General features: G+C 40.4%; 1 protein-coding gene and 1 long non-coding RNA gene across 8 annotated transcripts in view; one reads left to right on the plus strand and one right to left on the minus strand.

The window, feature by feature from the left end:
• LOC308646151 overlaps positions 1-9059 on the minus strand; it is a 50105-nt gene extending 41046 nt beyond the window's left edge. For both annotated transcript variants that reach the window (XR_014021328.1, XR_014021329.1), the window contains exons 1-2: positions 8929-9059; positions 5038-5087 (exon numbers count right to left, since the gene is read on the minus strand). This is a non-coding gene — a long non-coding RNA (uncharacterized lncRNA). The remainder of the gene's footprint in view (positions 1-5037; positions 5088-8928) is intronic.
• Positions 1-16988, plus strand: part of SPG11 (SPG11 vesicle trafficking associated, spatacsin) — a 79218-nt gene that overhangs the window by 59028 nt on the left and 3202 nt on the right. For 2 of the 6 annotated variants that reach the window (XM_081288792.1, XM_081288795.1), the window contains 11 exons: positions 1071-1233; positions 3606-3820; positions 4266-5013; positions 8967-9106; positions 10120-10318; positions 10723-10860; positions 12941-13074; positions 14194-14301; positions 15951-16119; positions 16509-16600; positions 16811-16966. In XM_081288792.1, coding sequence (XP_081144918.1) covers positions 1071-1233; positions 3606-3820; positions 4266-5013; positions 8967-9106; positions 10120-10318; positions 10723-10860; positions 12941-13074; positions 14194-14301; positions 15951-16119; positions 16509-16600; positions 16811-16966 — 2262 coding nt within the window. Of the gene's footprint in view, positions 1-1070; positions 1234-3605; positions 3821-4265; positions 5014-7370; positions 7400-8966; positions 9107-10119; positions 10319-10722; positions 10861-12940; positions 13075-14193; positions 14302-15950; positions 16120-16478; positions 16601-16810; positions 16967-16988 lie in introns of those variants that run through there. The other 4 variants (XM_081288797.1, XM_081288794.1, XM_081288793.1 and 1 more) reach the window with 4 other exon arrangements.

The following is a 16988-nucleotide window of genomic DNA, read 5'->3' on the forward strand; positions in this document are numbered from 1 at the left end:
GTGGTCAGAGGTATGCAGACATCTCCAACCAAGATTAGGGCCTAATCCAGACCTAATGAATTATAAGTTTTTGGTGCTTATCTATCTGTCTGTCTGTCTATCTATTGAAAGCAGGGAGTTAAGACTTTATTACACAAAAATACCAGTATTTTTTTTTATTATGTTGTGTAAGTCTAGAGTGAATTATGAAGCTAGACTAAGGACCAAATATTAGTCTTTCATTTTTTTTTTTTTTCAAATAATACAAACCTACGGGCCAAATGAAAATCAGGAATGAATTAACAAAAGAAGCATTATATGGGAAAACACCACTCCCCTTAGTCTCAGGTGCAGTTTCTTAGGTATCTTTGTCACACCTTCTTGTAGAAATACAGCCTGCTACTTAGACTCATTAATATTTTTAGCATATGACCGAAATGATATGAACCCAGGCATTTTACTCAAATCCTTTAATGAAAATGTCATCTGGGGCTGGGGTTGTGGCTCAGCAGTAGAATGCTTGCCTAGCATGTGTGAGGCACTGGGTTCGATTCTCAGCACCACATAAAAAAATAAATAAAGATATTGTGTACCAGCCAAGTATGTAGTAGAACCAGCTCAGCAATGGTTAGCAAGTCTAAGAAGTCTTCATAATATGAATTCAAAATCTTTTGAACTTGAGGGCAAGCCTAGATCCTTTTCTAAAGAAGCTGCCAAGGGACACATGTCTGGTTATAACAACTCACAGGGCTGTTAATTTGATAGTCACTGAGGGGACCTTCTAGGAGTAAACTCCATAGTTAGTGTTGAATTCTGTAGGACTCTTGACTTTCATACACACAGCTCTATATAGGAACTTCCCATAAAGGGATGAAGTGCAAAGCTGCTAAGGAGGGCTTGTTTTTGTCTGTCTTCTGAGCCCCATTACCATTGCCTGCCATTTGGAAAGAACCTGATGCAGGCATCTTCTTTTTTGATAGGAAATCACTTTTTAGGGTGTCTTGGCTTCATTTCCAAATTTGGAGGTTTTGATTTGTTATTCCTGTGAGCCAATCTCCCTGAGCCCACCTCTCCTTTTTTCCCCCCCACAGCTTTACACAAAGGCCACTGGGGTCCCCCCTATCATCCCTGCCACATGGCTGAAGGATCAGGTGTGTTTCCTTTTGAAGCTTATGCCACAGCAGTGTCAGACACAATACGAGTTGGGGAAGCTCTTACAGCTGTTGGTTGGAGTACAGCATCTCTTCTCTGATGGTAAGAGTTCTTACCCTGAATTTGCTATTAAGAAATTAGTTTCCTTATTGCTGGGGATTTAGTTCAGTTGGCCCTGGGTTCAATCCCCAGCACTACTGCCAAAAAAAAAAAAAAAAAAAAAGTTAATTTCCTTAATCTTGAAATTATTTTAGGAGGGCAATCAGGAAATAAAGATGTATAACATTATATTTATGGTTCATAATTGAGTGTGAAGAGGTTACAGGTAACTTCAAGTTTCAGTACAGTGCCATCTAATGTAGTAATATAACCAGTCATCTTATTCTAAGCTGTTTGTCAAATAGCTGCATTTTCCCCTGGTATGCCTTTACACTAAAGTGTCAGTGCCGTTCTCTCTGGCAAGTAACCTTAACATGTCATCATTGCTCAAGGTCACAAGCACTGTTTTAGGAATGCATGATTCATTTTGAAGGTCACACTTGGTGGTGCCCACTAATAGTCCAGCAACTCAGGAGGCTAAGGCAAGAGGATGGCAAGTTTGAGGCCAGCCTGGGTAACTTAGTGAGACCCTATCTCAAAATAAAATATAAAAAGAACTGGGGTTGTAGCTCAGTGGTAGAGCATCCTTAGATTCAATCCTCAGTATGGGGTGGTGGGTGGGGTTATTTTGAACATTTCAGACACATGCTTAATTTTATTACAAATTCCTCTAGATGTTGGCACTCTCTAAGCTTGTTGCTGACTGAATTAAACAAATGCTACTTTACTCTCTCAATCACTTAATTTCAAATTTTTGTTGAATGATGTTGTTCCTTTATACTATATTCTAATGTTTCACTACTAGGGTTATATTTTCACATTTAAACTCATGGATGTTCAACTGGAAAGCTAAGGTCTGCACGGAACACTGGCAGAATGCTAGGCTCAGTGCCAAGTGTTGTAGGCTTTTGGTTTGATGACTGAAAGAAGTGTTTCCAAAATGCAGTGCATATAAAAATATTACTTTTCAGTACTGTGCAGACCAGATGAACAGATAGATGTTTTCATTGATCTGTAGTGATTTAATTTTTCCTGAAATGAATTTCCTGTAATTTGCCATGATTTGTAATTTCTTTTAATAATTACAAGGACTGACTACATTGTTAACCATTACTATAATACTTTTATTCATATTCTATTTTTATAGAATATTTGTGTCATGTGTGTGTGTGTGTGTGTGTGTGTGTATATATGTGTGTGTGTGTGTGTGTGTGTATTGTGTTTCTGCTTAAGAGAACAGAAATATGTTCTTTCAAAGCCTGTGTACTACATGATGGCAGCAAAGAAACCCAGGAAGCCCATATTGTACATTGGTTATTGTGCAGGGTTACACAATAACCTGCTTATATCAGACCACTGCCCAGCAACTGGCATTGGAAATGGCCTACATGGCATGTTTCTCATTCCCCTCCCTATATGAGGACATAATTAGGCTCTGCGTAGAGTATTTGTGAGTGGAAGCAAACCGAGCCACTAAATTTTTGTGAGAGAATTGACGGTTGGTTAGTTTTGAATCTTTGGGGATCAAACTCAAGACCTCATACATTCTAGGCAAGTGTTCTACCACTGAGCTACACCTCTGGCCCTTTGGAAAATTCTTAGTTTTACTGGGATAATAATTTCCAGGGACATTAGGAAAACCTCAGCTGAGTCTCCATTGTTAAGTAGATAGATGTCAGGAGGAGCAAATGATGTTCCATTCTGAATACAGGGTGCCAAATTCAAACCTGGGTTTTTGACCAGCTGCAATTTCTACTGCCCTGCGCATTCTTTGTCTTGATCCCCAGGATGTGTGTCTGCAGTGAATGAAAAAATGACTGAGGGCTGGGGCTGTGGCTTGGTGGTAGAGCGCTTGCCTCACATGTATGCAGGACTGGGTTTGATCCTCAGCACCACATTAAATAAATAAATCAAGTTCGGTTTTTTTTTTTTTTTTTTTTTTTTGATGGCTGATTTGATGAAATTTGACAAATTTGATGAAGGTAAGAGAAAAATTCAGAGATGGGACTAGCCTGAGCAAATGGCTAAAATCTTCTCAAGGCTATTGCATTGCTACTATATCTAAGATTCCCAACCTCTGTCCAGTATATAAAGCCACATGCATAGATTGAATTCATATGCCAATTTGTAACATTCTTACTACAGGGCAAGCAATTTAAACCAAACTTTTCTGTTTAGAATTTTGCAGGCGAAGTCTTTTTTTTGTTTTTTTTTGGCATTTAGGAACTACCCCTACCCCATGGCTTCTGCTAATCAATCAGAGTAAAAAATAAATTTTTATTTTTCCTTTAAACATATTTTTTGATTTTTCATAACTTTTTAAATGCTATAGCAGCATTTTGTTAAGTATTTGTATCTTTTTCTCTTTGGCACAGGTCCAGATATGAAGAAGCTGTGTGTCCTTAGCCAAATTTTGAAGGATACATCCATAGCCATTAATCATGTAATTATTACCAGCTACAGCACTGAGAATTTTCAGCATGAATGTAGATCTATTTTGGAAAGACTGCAGATGGATGGACAGTTTGCTTTGGCCAGGAAGGTAGCAGAATTAGCTGAGTTACCTGTGGACAACGTGGTTATTAAAGAGGTATCATTAGTCCTTTAACTTATTCAGATCTTAGCTTTTTAAACCAGTGTTGAACAGAGAACCAAAAGAGATGGCAGTATATAGGTAATGGGGCCTTCTACCTTTTTAACACAAACATTATTTTTCAGAAGTGGATTAGCTAGGATGTCCATTTCTGAAGAAAGTATGCTTTAAAATGTGAGGCCTGATTGATGTACTGCAACTATTTTTCTTTGAATAGAATAAAATATAAGATAGCTTCCTTTTTAAGTTCATTTGTGTTATATGAATTGAGAATTGGTTTTTATTTATACCTTAACTTTCCAGAAAATCTCGAGGGTTATCTATAGTAAAATTCCATTTTCTCTGATTTGAGTTTAGCAAGTATGGTATACTTAGGGAGCATTAATGTTTATGATGCTTCTTTATTCAGGAAAGGCTAAATCTTACTTTTTAAATTTTACAGATCACACAAGAAATGCAGACGCTAAAACACATTGAACAGTGGTCCCTGAAACAAGCAAGAATTGATTTTTGGAAAAAATGTCATGAGAATTTTAAGAAAAATTCCATTTCAAATAAAGCAGCTTCTTCCTTTTTCTCTGACCAAGCCCTTGTGGCATTTGAGCACCCAGTTGGACGAAGCAGTGTTGAGGAACGTCATTTGCTGCTCACCCTGGCAGGACACTGGGTTGCCCAGGAGGACCCAGTGCCCTTGAACAAGCTGGAGGAACTGGAGAAGCAGATTTGGATCTGTCGCATTACCCAGCACAACTTCACAGGGAATCAGGAGGAAATAGAGCCTAGATTTTCTCAACAGATCTCAACTAGTGGTGAACTTTCCTTTGATAGCTTAGCCAGTGAGTTTTCCTTCTCCAAGGTGGCTGCTTTGAACACATCAAAATACTTAGAACTTAATGGCCTTCCATCCAGAGAGACATGCGAGAATAGATTGAATTGGAAGGAGCAGGAGTCACTAAACTTATTGATTGGGCACCTCCTGGATAATGGCTGTGTGCATGAAGCAAGTAGAGTATGCCGGTATTTTCATTTCTATAACCAAGATGTTGCCTTGGTATTGCACTGCAGAGCACTGGCCTCAGGGGAAGCTGGTATGGATGACCTGCACCCTGAGATCCATGCTTTTCTACAAGGTGCTGAGCTGCCTACGGAAGAGGAGGAGCCTGGCATTCCTCTAAGGAAAGTCCAAAGCAGTAAGTATAGGAGATCAAACTTACCTGAGTCCCCAGTGATGCTGCAGACATTCTCTCCAAGAAGGAAGGGACCCCTGTGGCACAATAGTTACACTAAGTTAAGGGGACAGCAACTTTTTCCCAGGTAATATATAAACTAGGTAATTAACTAGTCAATGAAATAGAAACACCTATCTTCTAACTGCTTATATATTATTGTCGGAATTCATCTGACTTACAGCTAGTTCATTTAAATTTATTCTATACAAATAAATATATTTTAATTGTACATTGATAATATATTAACCTGTATCATATGACCTTGTTAAACTTACCTTTTCTAGGAATTTTCTTATAGCTTTCCTGGAATTTTCTACATAGAAAATCCTGTCATCTGCACATAGAAATAATTTTATTTCTTCTTTTCCAGTCTGTCTTTTGTCTCTTATTTTTGCTTTATTGTACTGGCCAGGCCTTTTAGTGCAATAAAGAAAGAAGGTAAGAAGGATAAGAGTGGACATTCTTGCCTTGTCTTAGGAAGAAACCATTCAGTCTTTCATCATTATGTATGATATTAGCTATGGGTTTTTCTAAGGTATGCTTTATGTTGAAGCATTTCTTTCTATTCCTAGTTTTTGGTACGAGTCACTGTTGAATTTTGTCTTTTTCTTCTGCATCTGTTGATCTGATCAGATCAACAAATCTAATCTAAGGGCATCCCCCCCTTAGATTATTAATATGGTGGAATACATTAATTGATTTTGATTATTGAAACAGTCTTACATTCCCAGGATAAAATTCCATGTGGTCCTGCCTGGTGAATGATTTTTTAGATATATTGTTGGAATTGGTTTGCTATTTTGTTGAGGATTTTGCATCTATGTTCGTGAAGAATATTGATCTGTAATTTTCTTTTTAAAATATTTTTTAGTTACAGATGGACACAATACCTTTATTTTATTTATTTTGTACGTGGTGCCGGGGATCGAACGCAGTGCCTCACATATGGTAGGCAAATGCTGTACCACTGAGCCACAACCCCAGCCCTATCTGTAATTTTCTTTATATTTTTGTCCTTTGTAGTGGGGGGTAATGCTGATTTCATGGGGTGTAAAGTATCCCTTACCCTTTTTTTTCCTTTCCCAGAAAAGGGAACCCAGAAGTGTTCTACCTCTGAGCTATACCTCCAGCCATTTTTATTTATTTTGAGACAGGATCTCATGAAATCACTCAGGCTGGCCTCAAGCTTGCGCCTCCCAAGTACCTGGGATAATAGGCGTGTGCCACCATACCTCACTTTTGTCTTCCATTTCACTAACCCTTTCCTCTGTTATTTCCATTCTGTAATTGAGTCATCTTTACTTCTATTTTCAAATTTCAATTGTTTTTCAGTTCTAAAATTCCTATTCTTTATATTTTTATTTCTTTGCCGAGAATTTGATATTTCAATTTGTCTCAAGAGCATATACAGTTAGTTGCTTACTGGAATATTCATGTAATAGCTGTTTTGAAGTCTATCAGATAATTTCAATGTGTGTCATTTTAATGCTAGCTGGTAGCTCTCATCTTTTTTTCATGTGAATTGAGATTTTCCTGTTTTTTCATATTTGAGCAATTTGGGGGGGTTCTATCCTGGATATTTTGAATAGTTTATTATTCAGATATACTGTTAAGCCTTTGGATTTTGTACAAATCCTGTCAACAATGTCCGTATTTTTTAAAAGACCTGGTTAGATTCAGGGTGAGTTCTGAGGGCTGCAGTTCCAATATCAGTTCCGTATCCTTAGCAGTGCTCTTCAGATCCATTTTATGTATGTATGCAACCCAGTGGATAGTGTGTGATCTGAGTAGTGATGTGCAGATTAATTCAATTCTCAGTAACTTTGATAGCCAGATGGGATCAGAAGCATAGAGTGAACCCTGCAGTTCAGAAAACTTGATGGGTTGCTTTCCTGGGCTTCTCCAGGTATTTTCTGGTTCCTTGAGGCCTCCCTTTTCAGGTTTGTGACTAAAAACCAAATAAATGTTTAGTTACCTTATTCTGTCTTGCACTTCTCTGGCTTCTCTGTCCACTTTCAGAGCCAAGTGACAGAAGAGTAATGCAAAACAAGTGTTTTCTCCACCCTCTTGAGTCTAGAGCACCTCTGCTTAGAAAAGAAGGTTCCCCTCTCTCTCTGGGTTTGGGTCCATTTCAGCTGCCACTGCAGCCTTTGCCACCATTGCCAAGGGGTTGCTTGGGAGCCCCAGAGTAAGGGAACATGAAAATGAAGAGTTCCTTTTTCTGCACACTTGAACTGGTGCTAGAGGGCTTTTCCAGAGATTGAGTGCTCTTGTGCACTGGCTCTTTCTCTTCCCTTCCCTCCATTTTTCCACCTCAGGTGCTCAGTTCTAGGCATCACACTGTTCTGCATTGAGGCTACCAGAGGAGAAGATGGTAATTCTGATTATCTTGGATTTGTGAGATTTTACTTTTCAAGATTCTTATATACCAATGCATGCATTGTGTCCAGATTTTATATTTAATTCAGTGGGAGAGACAGGGTGAATGATTATTCCAACTTGCCTAGAACTGAACCCTGCAGTGAAGGATGAATAGTAATAACATTTTATTTGTCTTTAAAGCATATTCTTATAATGTTTAATATTTTAAATGCAAAAGTTTAACATGCTTAGTGAAACAAATAGCAGTAAAAAATGAATTCAATGCCATGCCTTTTAATTACCCAGAATAACTATCTTTTACTTGGCTTGGTATGCATTAATTTCTGTGTGCAAGTACCAAGTGCACATACAATATTTATTTTTTACAAAAATGAGTTTATATTATTGATCTACCCGTTTTCATGTCGGCACATACAGATGGACTGACACCTTCATTTTTTTTTTTTGGTACTGGATTGAACCCAGGGGCACTCGACCACTGAGCCACATCCCCAGCCCTATTTTGTATTTTATTTAGAGACAGGGTCTTACTGAGTTGCTTAGCACCTCACTGTTGCTGAGGTTGGCTTTTAACTCACGATCATCTCAAGCTGCTGCGATTACAGGCGTGCACTCAGTGGACTGACCCCATCTAATGGCTGCAGAGTATTCTACTGTATGGATGTATCCCGATTTATTTAACAGTGCTTTATTATACATTTAAATTTTTGTTTTGTTTTTGCCCTTTGAAAGTTGCATAAATATTCTGGTTTTTCCTAATAGATAATTTTTTTTAAATTTGGTAAAAGTTTTCTTCTCTTTTAGGCTAAGCTTCTTTTTTTTTTTTCCCTGAAGTGCTGGGGATTGAACCCAAGGCCAGTGTACCACTACTGAGCCACAAACCCAGTACCAGGACTATTTTTCCCCAATCAGAAATGGGTTTTAATTTTATTATACTTTAAAAAAAATTTTAGTTGTTGTTGGACACATGCCTTTATTTTATTTATTTTTATGTGGTGCTGAGAATCGAACCTAGTACCTCGCATGTGCTACGCAATTGCTCTACCACTGAGCCACAACCCCAGCCCCAAATTTTATTATACTTTTAAAGTATAATTGCATTTTAGAAATGAATATGTGGAAGATTGACGCGGGAGAATGGTGGCTGGCAGCAGAAGGCAACAGCCTTTCATATGCAGGGTTACTAGGCAGTGACTGGGAAGATGTTTTAGAGATAGTCAGGTAGACATGGTGACTTGTTTGACATGAGGGGAAATGGGAGTATGTTTAAAGGAATCTAATAGGCATCTTGGTGCTGATCTCTATAGCATTCCATAGGTGGCTTTGAGTCTTATAGCGTAAAGTGTCTGAAGTAACTTGGCTGGTATTTTCTGGAAGGCAGCAAAGTTTAAGTGGGGCCCTCCCCAACTGAGGAGAGCCATGGAGTGCAGCACAGAGCACTAGTTGCACACACACACAGGCAGTCACAGGGAGCTGGGAGAGGCCTTGACCTACCAGGTGAGAGCCCCCTCAGTCTTGTATTTGCTTTCCAGCTTCAAGTTTGGATAGTCAGTCATTTGTGATGGTGCCTTCAGGTGATGAGGTGGTGACAAATCTGGAAATTCTGACAAGCAAGTGCCTCTATGGGAAGAACTACTGCCGGCAGGTCCTCTGTCTGTATGAACTTGCCAAGGTATGTGCCAAAAAGGGATGGGGAGGGCACAGTAGACTCCCTGTAAGAGGAAGAGAAGTGGGAAGTAGTAGGGAGATTTTGAACATTGCCACATCAGCCCTTTAGATGATAATCATAATTTGGCATAGAGCCCTTGTCAGGCTGTTGATCCCTGTGAGCCCATTGTTGGGTAGTAACGGGGAAGACACCAGGTCAAGTGCCAGGGCAGTTTGAGTCCTACCTTTCTGGCTCAGCCAATCAGAAAGCTAGCGCAAGCCATTTTACTTCTAAGGGCTGCTTCTTGCTCTTCATCTATAAATATGATTCGAACATGACGAGTCCCTTCTAGACCTCATGTCTTAGGTTTTGCTTCAAGGTTGTTTGGAGCATTCCATATGAAGTATAAATAACTATAAACATAGGAGCCAGAACAGCCAGGAATTATCTGGCCGTGTGGTGGTTTGAGGAAAAAACGGTAGAAAGTAGAATGAGAGAAAATAAAAACGAGTGTTAAAATCTTTGGAAATTGTGGCTTTGCTGCTGCTGTGGAAACAAGGAAGGTGCTCTTGCATTTTATTCCACTTTAATTATTATTATTATTATTTGCAATACTGAGGATTGGAACCAGGGGTGTTCTACCAACAAGTTTCATCCCCAGTCCTTTATAATTTTGAGGCAGGGTCTTGCTAAATTGCTGAGGCTGGCCTTGAGCTTGGATCCTCCTGCCTCAGCCTCCGAAGTAGCTAGGATTACAGGCATGCATTACCATGCCCAGTTCTTATCATGTTTGAAAAGATTAGTGTTTGACAAGAGATAGTCACCTTATGCTTTCTGATGATAAACCTTTCTTTTGCTTGGATCTGGCTTTGGTGAAAAGATAGAATTAGAAAACTGTACTTGTTTCTTCTAAGATTCTTGTTCATAGTGAGGGATTTTTAAGTTCAGAAAACAATGGAGTCTGTCCACATCACATTACAGGAAGAGTTATCTTTTCCTGACTCCTAAAAATGACTTTAGCTTTGCCTTCCTCTCAGGAGTTGGGCTGTTCCTACACAGAAGTTGCTGCCCAAGATGGTGAAGCCATGCTCCGAGCAATCTTGTCCTCTCAACAGCCTGACCGATGTAAACGAGCCCAGGCCTTCATCAGCACCCAGGGCCTCAAGCCAAACACTGTGGCTGAACTCGTGGCTGAAGAGGTGACACGGGAGCTGCTGACCCCATCAGAGGGAACAGGTGCCTTGTCCTTCAGGCCTCCCAGCCTCTTAGACAGCATTCTTAAGTTCCCAGCATTAAGGATTGAGATGCTACGCTCATTTACATCCTATATGTTGTCCCTCAGATTTCTAAATTATACTTTCAGGAGAACAAATTACACTTTGTATATTGTTTTCTGATCATGCTTTAGAGTAGCTCTGCGCCTCTTCTGAATTAAAGCACTCCTTTTATCTTGTAAAATGACCACTAGGTATAGGTTTTTGAGCCCAGCTGCAGGAAAACTACCCAGGGAACTGTGTCAGGATGAACCTCCTGGTGCCTAGGCCTAGACAGAGTGGGTCTTCTGAGGGCACATTCTTGTCCCTTTCCCAACTCAAGTCTTAAAGCAAACCCAGTGCCTGTCTCCATATCTTTCCATTCAGGACATAAGCAGATGTTCAGCCCAGCAGAGGAAAGTCAGACATTTCTTCAGCTGACCATGCTGTGTCAAGACCGGACCTTGTTAGGCATGAAGTTGTTGGATAAGATTTCCTCTGTTCCCCATGGGGAACTGTCTTGCAGTAAGTTCCTGGCCTTTTTCTTTCATGTTTCAGGTCCTAAACAGGTCTCCCAGGGTCAGTCTCTCCAAAACCAGATTTGGATCCTTGTTCCTCCTGTTCTGTATACCTAACCTTCAGCATGGGTATAAATTCATGGTAGAAAACTGTTAAGTTCATTGAAGAAAATTTAGAAGATATGGAAAAGTACTCTAAAAACAATCACACACAAAACGGTAACTTTTAATCACTTGTTATTACCCTGCACAGTAGGATAATAACTTGTCCCCACTTTAGAAGGGAGGATACTGAAGCTAATGTAAGTTTTCTGCTTAATTTATAGCTAAGTGGCAGAGCTGATGTATGTATCCAGTTTGTGATTCCAAAGTATGCTCATTTTCAAGTATGTCTAGCTCATCATGTGTCTAGTTCATTATATAACTGAGTAATATGGTTTCTCTGATCTTTTTCTATGCAAGACTAAGAGTTTTCTTTTGTAAAAAATGGCTTTATACTGGTTGGGCATGATGGTGTATACATGTAATCCCAGCAACTGGGGAGGCCAAGGCAGGAGGATCATGAGTTCAAAGCCAGCCTGAGCAACTGTCTCAAAACATAAAAAGGGCTTGGGATGTGGCTCAGTTAAACACACCTGGGTTCAATCCCTAGTACCAAAAATTTAAAAATGACCTTGTACTGGTGTATAATGATTATAATTTTTTTTTACTCTATGCATATGCTATCATTTAACATTTTTCATGACATTGAAAAGTCTACACAATATTTCTTGTGTTTATACAATATTTCTCATGTAACTAAAAATTTTATTCTTTAGGGTACCTTTAGATTGTATCCAGTGTTTGCTGTTTTAAACACTCTGATGAAGATGCTTATAGGTGGCGTTCTCTGTGCACATACATGATTATATCCCTAAGATCCTGATTCAAGTATTGTTCTTTTTTTTTTTTTTTTGAAACAAGATTTGAACCTGGAGTTGCTTAACCACTGAGCCACATCCCCAGCCTCGCCCCCCCCCCCTTTGGTTATAGATGGACGCAATATCTTTATTTTATTTATTTATTTTTAATGTGGTGATGAGGATCAAACCCAGTGCCTCACACATGCTAGGCAAGCACTCTACCACTGAGCCACAACTCCACCCCCTGCCCCCACTCCCTTTGTTTTTGCTTTGCAACAGGGTCTCACTAAGTCCTTAGGGCCTAAGTTGCTGAGGTTGGTCTTAAACTTTCATTCCTCCTGCAATCAGCATCCCTAGTTACTGGGATTACAGTTGTGCACTGTGCCCAGCTTGATTCAAGCTAAGGCTTCTGAGATACAGGAGATTTTTCAAAGGTTGAACAGTTTCACTTTAAAAGTAGCCTCTTATCTCTCCTCAGCCAGCCCAGGACTTACTAAGTACCAGCTATATGCCAGGTAGTGGAAGGACCTGGGATATGGTGAGCAAGTTCATCTCTGGAGCTTGTGGGGCCTAGATAAGCTTCTACAGGAAATGTCCAAACTAAGGCCTGAGCTATTAGCAGTGCTCAGTAGTCAATAGGTTTTGAAAAGTAGTAGCTAAGAATGCACAGAATGTATGAAGGCTGGGAATCCTCAATATTGCAAATATTTCCCCATTTTACCTTTTAATTGTGTACTCACAATGAATATGGGTAATAATTTTAGATCTGCTGTAATTCAGTCTTTCACCTATCTAGAAAGCTAGAATACCTGAGATACAGAGAGAATATCTTGATTTATGTTGGCAAAAAGTCCATTAGTTTGTCTGCAGAAAGTTTCTCAATCTTCAGAAAGCGAGGATCCCTTTTTCCCACATGTTGTACCTTTTGGAGAAATGGCCACTACATGACTACCTTAAGGATAGAGGTAATCCCTGTGCTATTACTGAGAATAAAATCTAGGCATCAGAGGATTGTCCCAGAGCTCCAGCTGATGAGGTCAGGGCCCTCAGAGGACTAATGAGAGACCTCTCTCCAGATGGGCCTCTTGGCTACCAGGCCCTTTGAATCCTGCCAGGCAGAGTTCAACAGTGGGTTGTCAGGGCTCATAACCTTGTCTTAGTCTTAGCATTGTCTCACTCACCCAGCCACAGAGCTCCTGATCCTGGCCCATCACTGCTTCAGCCTGACATGCCACATGGAAGGCATCATCCGAGTCCTACAGGCTGCCCGGATGCTCACAGATAACCACTTGGCTCCCAATGAAGAGTATGGACTGGTGGTGAGTAGCACCCTCATTCTCATCTTCTGACTTGAGGTAGCTAGGGGCCAGCTTAGAGCCAAAATGGGCTGAGGCAATTCCTCTCTGGATCCTACTGATTCAGCCCAACCCTCTAACCCAAGTGATGATGTCTGACAAAATCAGAGACTGTGCCAAAGAAGCAAAGAGTAAGGATCCCTGCCGTGTTCCAGAGCTGTTGCACACACACACACACACACACAGGGCAGTTAACTTTTCTAGAAGTTCAACAGCACCATTTCTCCCCAAAACAAGGTTTAGACCTTCTTCTTATCTATGAATTGAAATGAATTAACAATTCCAGCCTCATGTGCCTCCCCAAATTATCCAATCCAGGTAGCTGAGGAAGCCTATAGGCCACTGTAATGAAGAGTAAAGAGAAACAACCTGCCCTAGAGAATAGTAGTACCACAATACTTCTATTATGTCCTACTGATAAACACCCTTAATTTTTAAAAAAGTGGTACTGAACTCACTGAAAGGTGCTCTAACACAGAGCTACATCCCTATCCCTTATTTTGAAACAAGGATCTAAGTTGCTGAGGCTGGCCTTGAACTTGCAATTCTCTTGCTTCAGCTTCCTGAGTAGCTGGGATTATAGACATGTACCTGAAAATCTATAAAATTTTATAGAACACTAATAAAATTGCTCAATTTAAGTTTTTATAGGTGTCCTGTATAGGATGGTGGGACATATGGGTTAATCATAATTAGAGACAACAGAGAAGACTCTTGTTGGGTGCATGGGAGGGAGCTAGGTAGGGCAGCCTGGCTGTTAGCCCTTCATCCTGTGGAACTTTGCCCCTTAAAGAAGCCAAACTGATGGGGGGTGTGGAGTAGTGGTATGGTTCAGAACTCCAGGTGAGCTGAGTGCAGTAGCACACACCTGTAATTCCAGTGACTTGGGAGGTTGAAGCAGGAAGACTGGAATTTCAAAGCCAGCCTCGAAACTCAGGAAGACCCTAAGGAATTTAGTGACACCTGTCTCAAAAATGAAAAGGGCTGGGAATGTAACTCAATGGTTAAGGTCCCTGGGTTCAATCCCTGGTACAAAAACAATAAAGCCTCCAGGTGATGCTGATACAAGTCCCTCCCCCTCAGGTACGTCTCCTCACTGGCATTGGAAGGTACAATGAGATGACATACATATTTGATTTGCTGCATAAAAAGCACTACTTTGAAGTGCTGATGAGGAAGAAGCTAGATCCGGTAAGTTTGAAGTCATGAGCTCCAGGATGACATAGTACCACCAACATTCAGGAGTTGGCTTTTCTCTGGAATAATCCCAATCAGCTTTGACCCCTAGAATTTACAGGGTTGGAATCAGGGACCTCAGTGGTTTCAAATTCAGTTCAGACAAATTAATGATAATGTTGATACCAAATATTGAAGAAAAAGTTTTTTCTCCACCTTGGCCTGTCACCTGCCTCTACTCATAAAATTAAAGTGCCTTCCCTGGCAGGGACAAAATCCTTCCTGAGAGGCATGCTAAAATTGGACTGTCCAGTTCTCAGGCTTGTGTCTGAAGTTTTTGAGTGTAGGATTTTCAGGAGACCATGAAAAAATGTTGCTGAGAGTCAAGTGAGGAATGAATACAAAGGCCTGTAGCTGTTGAGCCATTTATATCTACTAGAAAGAAGGCTTGGAAGTAAAGATGTGAGTCAGGTCTTGTCTTTGGGATTGCGAACCTGTCTGTTCCCAGCATGCTGTCACCAGGTATAACACTCACACAGCCTCTGTTTGCAAATCATACATTTGGCTGATTTACTGCCTTTGCCTAGTTCACCTCTTAAGAGTTAAAACCCAAGAGTATGTTTTTGGCTTCTGAGAGCCCAGGCCAGCCAAAAAAGATTAAAAGAAAGCCCTCCTCCCACCCCCCCCCCCAAAAAAAAAAATCTCATCTTGGACCAGTTTCAAAACAGACCAACAGACTGGTCCAGCCACTGGGAGAAGAACAAGTATTAGACATAGGTACATCTTCAGAATTCCCCCAGAGGTTTGTAAAATGGTTTTTGAGGCAGTTTCTGCATTTAAATATTCTTTTAATAACTTTTTTTTCTGATTACAAAAGTAATGCAAATTCCATGTAAGACACTTGAAAAACAACAGGAAAAAAAATCCTGTGTCTACCCACTATCTGCAGACAGCCACTGCTCACAATTTGGTATATGCCCTTTGTTTGCACATGTATCCCAACTCATACATATTTACATATTTTAACACAACTTACATTAAGCTTAAATGATATGAAACAGCCTCCTATTCCCCCTTAACATTAAGCATAACTATAACTGTCAAATCAGCAGATAATCTTCTATATCACTTTTTAATGGCTACAAGGTATTATTCTCTTAGCTCTTATTTTGGGTATTTGTAGTAGTTCTAATTAATTGCTCTTAAGTATCTGTATTACATTCATTTTAGCACTTTCCTCTGCTTCTTTCTTTAGGATAGATGTCTAGAAATCAAATTGTCAGCATTTGCATGCATATATATTAAATTTTAAGGCTTCTCCCTTCTGAAAGGCTTTACTGCTCATATTCCCAGCAGCAAAAAGTATGTGCCTGTTTCCTTATACTGAGAATAGTTTAAATTATTCACTTTTTTTATCTTTGTTTCTTGGGAGTTTTTTCCTTATTTTTATTGGTACATTATACAGTAGTAGGATTTATTGTTACATATTTGTACAAGCACACAACATAACAATGTAATTTGGGTTAATATCACCCCCCACATACCTTCCCCTCTCCTTCTTGGTAGTTTTTACGGAACTTTGGGAACTAAGAGATTCAGCCATTTCTGCCTGCCTTGTAATCCCTCATTGAGACCGTGGTATTCCTTTTTCCTCCCTTTGGCAGAGTGGTACCCTGAAGACAGCCCTGCTGGATTATATCAAACGGTGCCGCCCTGGAGACAGTGAAAAGCACAACATGATAGCCCTGTGCTTTAGTATGTGCCGAGAGATCGGGGAGAACCATGAGGCAGCTGCCTGCATCCAACTGAAATTGATTGATTCTCAGCCTTGGGGTGAGCAAGGTCACAAAGCTGCTAACCAGGGAGTTTTTAGGGCCAAGGGTAAGAGCTCATATGAGATTGGCTGTTAGAAGCTAAGGTGGGTATTTGTCACTGTGGGAGCCTCAGCCAGGTAGATGGTATCATCCATCAGGAACTATGGTTATGCCACATAAGCCTTCCTGGATGTTCCAGAGAGAAGTGAACTACAGGGGCACTAAATCCTCCATAGTGAAGTTCTACTGAGAATGTATATTTCTGGCCCAACACCCTTTACCTAAGAGACACTTGCCTCCCTATGAACACAGCTGGGATGTTTCTCTTCTAGCCCCCACCATCACTGTGTGGGCAAGAACAGCCTACCTTAGGAGCAGTTAGACTCAGCAAGTGTCTTTTATCCTCAGCAGAGGACAACCTCAAGGATGGACTCCAGCTGAAGCAGCTATTGCTGAAGGCCCTGACCCTGATGCTAGATGCAGCAGAGAGTTATGCCAAGGTAACTACAAAGTCTTACTCCAGATTGGCCTTGGAAGTTGGTGTCTGCGATATAATTTTTTTCTTTTTTGGTCCCTAGGGTTTTCCAAGTGAAGGTAGGGATGGTGTCATGGGTTAAGCAAGAGCAGAATGGGTGACTATAGTTGGAGGGTTCACATAAAAGATGTTAATAAATCTTCTGTCTGTGCCTCTCTCTACCCTCATCTCTCAGGACTCCTGTGTACGACAGGCCCTGCACTGTCACCGCCTTACCAGGTTGATAACCCTACAGATTCACTTTCTGAACACTGGCCAGAACACAATGCTTATCAACTTAGGCCGCCAAAAGCTGATGGACTGTATCATGGCCCTACCTCGGTTCTACCAGGTGAACAGGAAAACTCTAGCCG

Source organism: Spermophilus citellus (assembly GCF_964194105.1).
Source record: "Spermophilus citellus genome assembly, chromosome: 4".
NCBI classification, from domain to species: domain Eukaryota; kingdom Metazoa; phylum Chordata; class Mammalia; order Rodentia; family Sciuridae; genus Spermophilus; species Spermophilus citellus.